At 41.8% G+C, this 12,007-nt stretch overlaps 2 protein-coding genes across 2 annotated transcripts in view; one reads left to right on the top strand and one right to left on the bottom strand.

Moving 5' to 3' along the window:
* LOC101849949 (alpha-tubulin N-acetyltransferase 1) overlaps positions 1–12,007 on the bottom strand; it is a gene marked incomplete in the record, with an annotated part of 361,461 nt that overhangs the window by 69,402 nt on the left and 280,052 nt on the right.
* Positions 342–11,919, top strand: LOC101851975 (dolichyldiphosphatase 1). The gene is made up of 8 exons (XM_005104907.3): positions 342–471; positions 2,375–2,475; positions 3,041–3,125; positions 4,301–4,397; positions 5,975–6,067; positions 6,594–6,722; positions 9,786–9,875; positions 11,282–11,919. The coding sequence occupies exons 1-8, from the start codon at positions 375–377 to the stop codon at positions 11,319–11,321; spliced, it is 732 nt and encodes a 243-aa protein (XP_005104964.2). The 5' UTR covers positions 342–374; the 3' UTR covers positions 11,322–11,919.

The raw sequence follows: 12,007 nt of genomic DNA, 5'->3' as shown, positions 1-12,007 counted from the left end.
GGGAGTTGACATTATTGTGTCTGAGGTGGACCACCACGACTGTGTGTGTAGTTGATGTGGAGAGGTTAATATTTCATGGATAGAGGCTTACTGGCACTACTGTCCGCAGATGATTACGATTATTTGCAAACTGATTGATAAAAAATATACACTAGAATATGAATTTTCTAGCGGACATCAGTGGATAAATCTTACTAAGAGTTTAGGAAAACCGCAGAAACTTTGAACCGTGCGAAGAAGTTATGTAAAAAAAATTGAGAAACTGGGCAACGAAAAGAGGTCGTAACTTGGACAGTTGAAGCTCTCCAATGTGTATGTTTTCATTTCGACTTTACGTTAGGCAACGCGCATGCGGCATTTATCACTAATCCAAGATGGCTGACATGGGAACAGAAACGAATGTTGATCCTGACGAGTTCAACCCACAGGATTGGAAGGCGGTGTCACTTACCCATGTTGAATACCCTAAAGGTAAGGGTGTTAAGTTTGAATAGAACTGATGCATTTTTCACCCTAATCAGTAGAACAGAAGGAGTTGTTTTGTCATGTCGGCTGTTGCAAAGCACCACACAGTGTCAGTGGCAAGAAGACACTGCACTGATTTGACTGAGGAGATGATTGCGAGTTGACAGCAGCGTTGACAACATTGCAATTGCATCGGCGGTTGTCAATCTAGATTCCAGATCTAGTCTATAGTAGGCCTATAGACCATTCGTAGATAATAGTATAATAGTACAGTGTAGATCTACTATTCATGTGTATTTAGAACGAAGTGACTATTCGGACTCGAGTCCGAATTTAACAATGTTATTCGAACTCTGATTCTTAATTCTTGTCCAGCATGACATCACTTCCGACTTCCTGTGACTTGTGACTCCGGCTTCCTGTCCTGCCTCACTCGTGACTCGCCTCAGGCTGGGTAGAGACCGGGATCACTTCGGGCAAAATGGCGTTAAAAAATTGTGCAGGAGCCGAGTTTTTATCTTATGATGAATTTGAGGCCGGCCTGAAAAGTTATAGCGGTTCTAATAAATGTTTATTTGTCAAGATGCCGTTAGAAGCATTTTAAGATGGCTCGTTAGTGTGTGTCGGGGTTGGATGGGCGGCCTGCACACGTGTGGCTGTGTGTGCGTGTCAGGGAGGGGGGGGGGGGGGGCACTATCGGTCCGGGTGTTGAACGTCGCATACGCGTCAGTCTTTTTCCCCCCCGGCAACTGATCATTATTACAGTAATAAGCTAGTCTTGACGTAGATCTACGTAATGAATTAGGGCTCCCCTTTACACACATTTGTGCGTATATTACCCCGTAAACCTGCAAATTACCCCCTTTTAGTTTTGGTGGTGCGTGAGCTTTACTCTTTAAAATTTCGTTTCGGGGGTTTGCATACACTTTAAAACTCAAGTAATATGCGTCTGGCAGTCATCATTTCCCCCCTTCTCTACCCCGAAGCCGAGTCAATGATTTAACAACACACCCACACACATAACACCGCAGTCACATTTTGTTTGTTACTCTATGTCAGAAGCAGAAGACCTAGAATCTACTTATCAATCATCTGTGCGCAGTTCCCGGCGACACAGGCTTGCTTGAGCACAGAAGCTCTGCCCACATTGTGGTCGCTCACATTATATTTGCCGGTCTCGTGCCTTGAGTTTACCCTTGCCGTGAGATTACCCCCATCCTTCTTTAACACATTAGATCTAGTAAGCATGAATTGTCCACCATCGAACGACTGGGATGGCTCTGAAGAATAAAGAATTAGTTTATTTTCCAAACCTGCCACTCATCCCGATGTATTCGGGATATTCAGATTTTTTGCCCCAAATTTCCAAGCATCTTGATTATCTCAATGTTGATCCTGTGTATCCGGATTTTTATTTTTTTTTGGGTTCCGACTGTTGTGCCGGATTTTTTGTAAAATCTTATTCTGCCTTCTTTTCTGTCGTGGGAAGCACTCGTTAAACTTTTTGTCAGCAGAAACTCGAAGCACTATTTTCCTAAATGTCTATGTCGAATTTAGTTGTTGTGTTGGATCTTTGCACGCCTGTGTTGTTTCAAGAAACATGTATAATGGAAGTAGTAGTGGTTGGGAATTCTGACTTGGGACATTCTCAAGACCGTTCCATCCTCAGTTCTGTGAACTGCAGAATTTTCAGTTTGAGGAAATTGGCACATGACTGCATGAAGTTATTGGCGAGAATTATTTTCACGTTTACGCCAATTTTTGGATTTTTTTGTTTTGTTTTTCGAAGACCAAGATATTCGAAGAGGTTATAAATAATTCAAAGAATTTTGCAAGCATTGTTGTGAATCGTGTTACACTTTCATAATGTTAAAGTTTTATTTTTCTGTTTTTCTGTTTTCTTTTTCAGGAGATTTCTTAGGTTTGATCTTGGCATGGTTCAGCTTACTTCCGTTTATGCTCATTGTGAGCTTCGTAACCCTCACTCTGTTCCGTAGAGATTTACACACGGTAAGTGAGTGTTTTGTTTACAAGCAGGGTTTTATGTCACACTGGCCAAGTTTTCAACCCAAAAAAAAGTGCCAGAAAGATTGCGACGAAGGTATCATGCTGGTTCATACCACATTTCATACTCCTTTTGTTGTCTAGAATCAGGGCTGATGAACGGAACCCTGACACATGTGAAGGGAAAGAACACTGCTTTAGAAAGGAGAAATAGACAAGAGTCGTGAGTGTCGAAGTAGAAATGCATTTACCTTGATTTTTTAAAATGGAATGTTTCTTTTGCTGTTAATGTTTATCAGAATTAACTTGTTTCTATTTGATTACTCTTTGATTCTTCAAATTTTTCCGTGAATTTTAGAAATAATAAATCAAAATATTGACCAAAATGAAGCCGTGCTGTGAACTGTTGTGAATGCAACCAACTTGTGTTTTGTGCGTTCATATGACCTAATGCTGTTGTGAGTGCTGTAAGACTCTTACTAAACTAAACTCTTTGATTCCTCAAAATAATCTTTGACGTCCTAACTGGTCTTCAATACTGAAAGGCATGTGAACAATCTACTTATTTCAGATTGCATTTTTTGCTGGCATTGTGATGAATGAAGCTATCAACTTGGCTGTGAAACACACAGTCAGGGAACCACGTCCCCTTAGAGGTAAGTATTTCAGTCTTTTCTTCGTTTTTTTTATACATCCATGAGGTCATTTTAAACAAATGTGTCTGTGTGTCATTTAAGTGTTTAAAAGATTTTATAGTTGCGTTTGTGACCCGCTATTTCCAGGGTGCCATGATAGTCGAAGCAGACTTTGTGCTGTTGAAGCTAGAAAGGTGAGAAGAGTAAGTCTGATTCCCTGTGAGGACTTCTCTGTTGACACCCACCCCTTGGCGCTCATATGGTCTAATGCAATTGCGAGGGCCGTAAAACCGTACTAAAAACAAATCATAGTCTTTTAATGAATATTTGCTTTCATTTTATTGTTGATAATAATACTGATTGTCCAAAAAGCATTTTTGCATGCTGGTGAATAGTTTGTCAAAAAATTTTGTACAATTAGGTTTTTACAAAAATTCCATGTTGCGTCTATTATGCTGTATAAAAATTGCTTTAAAAGTACAGTAGTGTCGGCCTAAAAATCCCACCTCTTACGATCCCAGTTCGCTTAAGATCCAGCTGTTTTAAGGAAACAGAATTTTTACTATACAAAAGTCACCCCTATGATCCTGCTCTGATTCGCTTTGAAGTCTGCAGTTGGCTAAGATCCCGTTTTTCAAATCATAATTTACGGAAAAAATACCCCAGGCAGGCCCAGCTGATCAACCAAGAATGAAAAGTTGAGATCGTTGAACTGCCCGTCGTGTCAAAGATCATCCACCCTCATGAATATGATCGCATGTGCGCTATAAAACTCGATGAAAAGGTACAATTTGTCTGCGGTACAAGGTGTGAACTGACCGACGTGTTTGTTTTCCCTGAACATTGCACTCGCATATGAGCTCCACCTATACTTACACCACACGTTGAATGGGTAGGGCCTACAAGTTTGCTTAAGGCAGGATCACATTGAACTGTGAACTCTTCCCTAACCTTTGCTGCAGTTGTCTCTACTCAGGTAGTATATTAATGGATATTTACTTTTAGTGGTTGGTTGACTGGTGCTCTGGTGTGGTTTGCTCCTTCTTTCCTATCAGTCCTTATCTCTCCTTCTTTCCTTTATATTTTTTCTTTAGTAACTAATAGTAACCCTTAATCTTCAGCACTAGGTGACTTTTTTGTGTTGCAAGTACTGTAAAACTCTTACTGGAACTAAAACTAATCAATTTCTGTGACAGGTCGTCAAAACTTGTACACAGAGTACGGGATGCCATCCAGTCACTCTCAGTTCATGTGGTTCTTTGCAACATACTTCACATTGTTTCTTTTGATCAGGTATGTAGTTCACTCTTTAGTTAAACATTTTCTTTTCTCCCTATTGTAATAATAATAATGATAGTTCAGCTGTCAAATGTCTGACGATGACCAGTGCATCTGGAGAGGAGAATATTTAAGAACAAATGGAAGTAGAAGAAATAACGGTTAAGATAAACCGTGGCTTCTGGTGTGGCCAATGAGGCTTAATTCGGGCAGAGAAAAGTTTGCCTCTTTTAGAGCACTGTAAAGCCTCATTTCCATTAAAGCAACGCATGCGCTGTGTAAATGCAGTTGTTATTATTATTAATTATAATTTACTGTCCCAAATGTTTGATATGAGGAAGGCTAATTTCATAATTTGGCCCCTCGTTCTTCCCTGGTTTTGTCCTTTCCCATGACGTGTTTGATTATGCTGCAGGTTGCACATAACTGGCGTCTGAGGTGTAGTGGTCAGGTGCTTTTGCTGTCACACGCAGGACACCTGGGGTGGATTTTTATCTGTTATCTCTGTCTTTCTGCTAAGATGTTGTATCCCTACCAGCCTGGGCTGGCCCTGACAGACAAGGTCGAAGCCGGCCTCCTAAATGGTCTGGGCGTAAACACATTACTTAAAAAATAATAGTTACACTCATTTTCTTTCACTCTTTTCTGTTGTGATGTCTTTCCTGATTTAGAGAGTGGGTGGTTAATGGGTGCTCTGTTGTGGTTTGCTTCTTCTTTCCTATCAAGCATCTATCGTCCTTATCTCCCCTTATGGGTGGTTGGCGGGTGCTTTGGTGTGGTTTGCTCCTTCTTTCCTCTTAAACATCTATCGTCCTTATCTCTCCTCCTTTTTTACGTTTGTTGTTACTCTCTTGTAACACCTCTAATCTTCGGCACTTATATGACCTTATTGTGTTGCAAGTGCCGTAAAACTCTTTGCTAAACTAACTATCTCCCCTTCTTCTTTTTCATGTTTGTTAATCTCTTGTTACACTTGTTACACCTCTAATCTTCTGGCGCTCATATAACCTTATGCCATTGCGAGCGCCGTAAAACCTCTATTAAAACTATAAACTGATTTAGAGACTCATGAGCACAAAGATCCAACCTGCCACTTTCTGATAATTCCCAAAATGTGATGTTGTACCCATGGAATGGAAGAGAGTAGTTATATTGCAATCCCCCGGGGCAGTGCCACTGACTGTAGTGTCCTTAGGCCATTCCCAAAGGGGGGACATTTCTCGTTCAAGCACAGTAGAATTGTAAATGGGCTGATTCATCAATGTCACGCTCATAGCTGTGCCTGATCTACAACAGGGAACTGCTGCTTTTTCTTTCCTTATCCTTACTATTGTCATTTTCCTTTACTTCTTTTTTATGTTTGTCACACTCTTGTGACCCGCTATTTCCGGGGTGCCTTAATAGTAGAAGCAGACTTTGTGCTGTTGAAGCTAGAGAGGTGAGGTGAGCAGAGTAAGTCTGATTCCCTGTAAAGACTTCTCTGCAAGCGCCGTAAAACCATCTACTAAAAAACACAAAATGTGATGTAAAACCCATGGAATTGGAGAGGGTAGTGAGTGATATTGCAGATGTTGTATGGTGTTGTTTTCCAGGTTATACAAGAACTCCAATATAATTGATGACCTGTGGAAGTATGCCTGTGGTGCCGGGGGCGTCATCTGTGCTTTCATTGTTGGATGGAGCAGGTAATTTACTTCAGGTTTTAAAATTTGACTTAAAAATTTTTTGTTAGTTTTTGTGCATGTGTTTGTCTTCTTTGTAATTTGTTAGTGTCATGGACCTTCTCTGTGGGTGTCTGGCGGGTGCTTGGGTGTGGTTTGCTCCTTCTTTCCTCTATCAAACATCTGCCATCCTTATCTCCCCTTCTTCTTTTTTGTGTGTATGTTACTCTCTTGTAACACATAATCTATTCTTAGGCACTTATATGACCTTATTGTGTTGCAAGTGCCGTAAAACTCTTATGAAAACTAAAATGTACCTGAATTTTATAAAGGTTGTCCTTTATATTGTTGCAGGGTGTACCTAAAGTTTATAAACGTTATCCTAAAGTTTATAAACGTTGTCCTAAAGTTTATAAACATTGTCCTTTCTCTGTTGTTGCGAGGTGTACCTGAATTTTATAAAGGTTGTCCTTTGTGTTGTTGGAGGGTGTACCTGAAGTTTACAAATGTTGTCCCAAAGTTTATGAATGTCCTTTCTCTGTTGTTGCAGGGTGTACCTGAAGTATCACACAGTGAGCCAAGTAGTCCTGGGTGGGGCGCTGGGCTCCGTCATGGCCGGTCTGTGGTTCGCTCTTGTGCAGCTTCTGCTGACCCCGTTGTTCCCATTGATTGCTAACAGGTAAAACACACGAGGAGGAAGTAAGGGGGGGGGGGGAGGGTACCGTCATCATCAGCATCATCATCATTATCATCATCATCATCATCAGATGCAGCCATGAAAAGGAGGATGTCAAACATATGTTTGAATGTCCAGGAACAATGGCAATTCGAATGGAGTTATTTGGACGAGTGGAGGTGCCGTTAAGCATGTTGATAATGGAACCGAAAAAGAGAGCCTCGCTCTGGCTCGAAGATTTCTTCGTGGAGTCCACCAGGCCCATTAAGGAAACAAACAACAAAAAAAGTCATCATCATCGTCGGCATCATCATCATCAGCATCATTACCGACTTAACAAAATTCCTCTTTACCTTGTTTCGTTTCTCTAGGAAACATAACAATTTGCACCATGTCTGTACATTCTTACGTAACCAACAAATACTGGCACCAAGATTAGGACACAGGACCAAAAAAAAGGGGGGGGGGAAGGGTGGAGGAGGGGAAGGGAGTGCACCAGCATCTGTGGTGTAATGGTTAGGAGTTTTGCCATCGCACGTGGAAGACCCTCGTCGTTTGATTCCCGGGTGGGGGAGTATTTTTATTGGGTAGCTCGGTCTTTCTGCTGGGTTGTTGTGTCCCTTTCAGCTCAGGACAGCTCTGACAAGCAGGGTGAAGCTCACCTCCTAAATAATAGAAATTGTGTTGCTGGTGGTGTAAAAACGCCTATATATGTAAAGAAAGGGGGGGGGGGAATGTTAGCTATTGCCTTTGGCATTGTGTCGGTACCCTTTGTCACCTTTATGTAACAGTTATTGTTAGAACAATGGGCTTTCTCAGAGTAATAATGTTCTTCCTATCAAACATCTATCGTTCTTATCTCCCTTTCTTCTTTTTTATGTTTGTTACTCTCTTGTAACACCTCTAATCCTCTGACGCTCTTATGACCTTATGCAGTTGCGAGCGCGGTAAACCCTCTATTGATACTTTTAAAAAAGAGTAATAATGTTCTATTTTATGCCATCTCGTATTATTATTTTTATCGGACTATAGGCACAAAGGTTTAGACAATGGTTTGTGAACTGTCCTGAAAAAGTGCAGGAGAAAAACAATTTGTACGCCAAATGCTTTGTACCGAGATTGTTCAAAGTTGCTGAACGGTGCAGCTTTTGCTTAGTTTATGCTAGGAGTAAAAATGAAGCTCCAGGGTATGTTTGCTTAGACAGGGGAAATCGCCCAAGATGGCCACCCAAAGTGGAGTGGAAAAATGGTTGTCTTAGGCAGGTGTACCTGTTGGACAGTGTCATTATGGTATAAAAATAATGCACGAGGTGGGAAGTGGTCGTTGGTACAGGTGATTCAGGGTTCTTGCAGCCTTCTTGAATTCAAGGACTTCTTGAAAATTGCTTGAATTTGCGTTCAAGGAAAAATCTCCTTGAAAACTCCTTGAATTTGAAGAACCTCCTTGAAAACTCCTACTCCTTGAATTTTACCAGATCGGACATGAACAAAGTTTTTGTCGGAAAGTCGAAACTACGATTCCCTTTCAGACAAGTGTAGGCCTATCGGAAATAAGCGTTCAGCCTGAATTTCTTAACCAAATCTCCTTGAATTTAAAAAAATTTCTCCTTGAAACCTACTAGAAGTCTCCTTGAATTTGGTGGGAAGTTCATGTCAGGAACCCTGGTGATTGTCTTGGACAGGTGGCGGTTCAAACAGGGGTGACTGTACATCATAATGTTATGCGTCAGGTTCTACCAGCTGCTGCTAGTGATGGGACAGTGCTTTTTGAGATCACACGTAGATGAGTTGCCAGTTTGTTACATCAAACAAAGTGTGTAAAACTCTGGTAGGGCTATGATGTCATTCAACGTCCGGTTTTTGAAATAAGGAATAGTAGTTCTGAATATTAAAAACAATCACTTCAATCAGGAAACGACAAATGCAGTTTTTGGGACTCCTGAATAGACATAAGGGTCTTGAACATCTAGCTCTCACTGGCAAAACTGAGGGCAAGCGAGGCAGGGGTAGGCCCAGAACGACATACTTAGGGAACCTAAACAAATGGGTAACAGGGAAAGATCAGGGAAACGTAGCTTTTTTGGGAGCATCCGAGCAAAGGAATGCCGATGTCTGTCGCAGATCTGGCTCTGGATGATGACGATGAGTTTTGAATGTGATTTCTATGATGTCATCAGGCACATTATTGGAGGAAAATCAAGCCTTTTAACATGGAGAGGAGAAAACTACTCCCTGCAGGCTGAACTCCTAAACACCACCACCACACACACACACGCACGCACGCACGCACGCACGCACGCACGCGCGCACGCGCGCGCGCGCGCGCGCACACACATACGCACACATGCGCGCACACACACACACACACACACATGCGCGCGCACACATACGCACACGCGCGCGCACACACACACATACACACACTCACTCACACTCACACACACGCACACACACACACACACACACACACACACACACACACACACACACACACACGTGCACACACACACCACATACGCACTCTCACACACACACACACCACAGGCACACACTCACACACACACACACCACAGGCACACACACACACACACACACACACACACGCACACACACACACACACACACACACACACACACACACACACCCTCCCTCACCAATGCTTACATACTCTCTACCTATCCTGAGGAGTGGAGTTGGTGTTGTGTTTGAGACCCTTCCCCTTACCTGTAACTATCAAGCTCAATAGCCAACATCAGGGGGTAGTGTATACTTTGTCTCTCTCTTCCTTCTAACACAAAAAGGACATTTTTGTTTTTTCTTATTACCTACTTAAAATCTTAGTTTGATTACCTCAAACATTTTTATGTCGAGCACAGTGATCACCTTTTGGGTATCATCATTTTTTAAAAATGTTGAGTACAATGATCACTTTTTGGGTATCGTCATTCTTTTTTTTTAATGGTGATTTTTATGTCCAGCACAATGATCACTTTTTGGGTAGCATTTTATTTTTTTTTTGTGGTTTTTTTTTTTCACCAAGTCAACGTTCCTTGTTGTCTCCTTAGCCCTGTGGGGGAACTGTTCATGCTGAGAGACTCCACGTTGATCCCGCATGTTTTGTGGTTCGAGTACACCTGCTCCAGGTCAGAGGCCAGGTATGTTCCCTCATCTTTGTTGCAGTTGTGGAAACCTGCATTCAACGCAGGCGCGACCCCCCCCCCCCCCCCACCCTGTGGCAGTGCACTGACTGAAGTGTCTTTAGGCCATTCCCAAAGGGGGGGGGACATTTCTCGTTCTTATGCACAGTAGAATTGTAAATGAGCTGATTCATCAATGTCATGCTCATACTGTGCCGGAACAACATAGGGGGAACTGCTGCTTTTTCTTTCCTAATCCTTACTATCGTCATTTTCCTCTACCTCTTTTATATGTTTGTCACTCTCTTGTGACCCGCTATTTCCGTGGTGCCTTGAAAGTCGAAGCAGACTTTGTGCTGTTGAAGCTAGAGAGGTGAGCAGAGTAAGTCCGATTCCCTGTAAAGACTTCTCTGTTGACATCCACCCCTTGACGCTCATATGACCTTATGCAGTTGCGAGCGCCTTAGAACCTCTACTAAATAAAATAAATAAACGTAGGTGCCACAGTGGTAGGTTACTTTTTGATTATGGTGGTAGTACCTTTGAATTTGTCCAGATGGCAACCCACTGTTGAGAAAGATGGCAACCCACTGTTGAGAAGAAGAGCGGTTGTCTTGAGAAAGGTGGACGTCTTGCGCAATGGTATTACTATGGAAAAAAATATGTTAAGAGACGATGTGGAAAGTGGTCATTTTTTGGGGTGATTTTCAATTGTGAAAAAGCAAAATTGAGGATAAATGAACCTGAAAAAGGGACTCAAAGTACGGCCAATTAAATTGGCCATGGCACCACAAAATGAGACTTGTGGCCAATTTAATTCATTGGCTAGTTAACACGAGGAGGGTAAAGTTGCGAGTTGTGCTGTACCAAAACAGGAAGATCTGACTGTTTTGTGGCTTTTCTCATCTCCCTGTTAAAGCGAATGGTGTTGATCAGGGTGTTTAACCCATTCACCTACGTGCGCAGTGGCGACCGACAATGGCATGGTTGTAAACTGTTCTGTATTTGTGTAATATTGTGTATTCATGTATGTATTTGTGCATGTATTTATGTATGTACGTAGGCCTATTTATAATTATGTATTTATGTATGTATTTGTGCATGTATTATGTATGTACGTATTTATAATTATGTATGTTTGCCATTGTAAACCAATGTGCCCTTCGTGGGTGGTTGGTGGGTGCTCTGGTGTGGTTTGCTCCTTCTTTCCTATCAAACATCTATCGTCCTTATCTCCCCTCCTTCTTTTTTATGTTTGTTACTCTCTTGTAACACCTCTAATCTTCTGGCACTCATATGACCTTATGCAGTTGCGAGTGCCGTAAAACCTCTACTAAAACTAACAAAAGTGCCCTTCTGGGACAAATAAAAGTGTAATTTATTAATTTTAAATTATTTTATTACTTTTCCTCATCTCTCTGCAGGAGCAGACAGCGAAAGATGTCCTCTCGCAAGTCCCAATGATATGAGGCTTTTCTAGAGCAGCTGCTAGGTAGGAACTAATGTAACACTGTACTAACTGGCTTGTGCCCCACCCTATGTGCGACCCGCGGAGTGAGGCGGGTGGGCGGGCAACAGATCACCGGAGAGCTCCCGCTGCACCGAGTAGGGAGGTGACGGGAAATGTGCTGTGATACTCGAGAAAATCTACGCAGAATATATGAGCATTGCTTCCACGTGTTTGTAGAGATTTTTTTGGTTTTTATCTCAGATTTAAATGATTGTGTGTATTTTTATTCTTGTTCTACTAGTGCTAGTAGTGTGTGGGTTTGTGCATTTTTCCGTTGATTGCATGGATGCTGTTTCCTGGCCTGTTTTCGAGTGTGTTGCTTCTTTTTTTGGGGTTTTTCTGGTGCTCTTTTCTTTATGTTTTGAAGGGGGGTGGGGGTGTCTTTTCCCTATTAAAAAAAAAATTTGAAGCTGAATTTTAAAAACATATTACCTGACTTCTTAACTCTTTCCATGTAAGATGAAGTCAATAGAACCGAGTAGTAACATGTTTTCAACAAGAATTATCGTTATTAGTTGTTTTTGAAAAATTACTAAAAACATGGACAAGAAAGGAAGTGAAGGATTGAGTACCATATGGACGTTAGGTTGTGGATCGACATTGGCAGAGGTGTGTCGCAGAACGTCAATGATACACCATA

This window comes from Aplysia californica, unplaced genomic scaffold (genome assembly GCF_000002075.1).
Source record: "Aplysia californica isolate F4 #8 unplaced genomic scaffold, AplCal3.0 scaffold00441, whole genome shotgun sequence".
Lineage (NCBI taxonomy): Eukaryota > Metazoa > Mollusca > Gastropoda > Aplysiida > Aplysiidae > Aplysia > Aplysia californica.
This window is presented reverse-complemented; position numbering and strand designations above follow the sequence as displayed.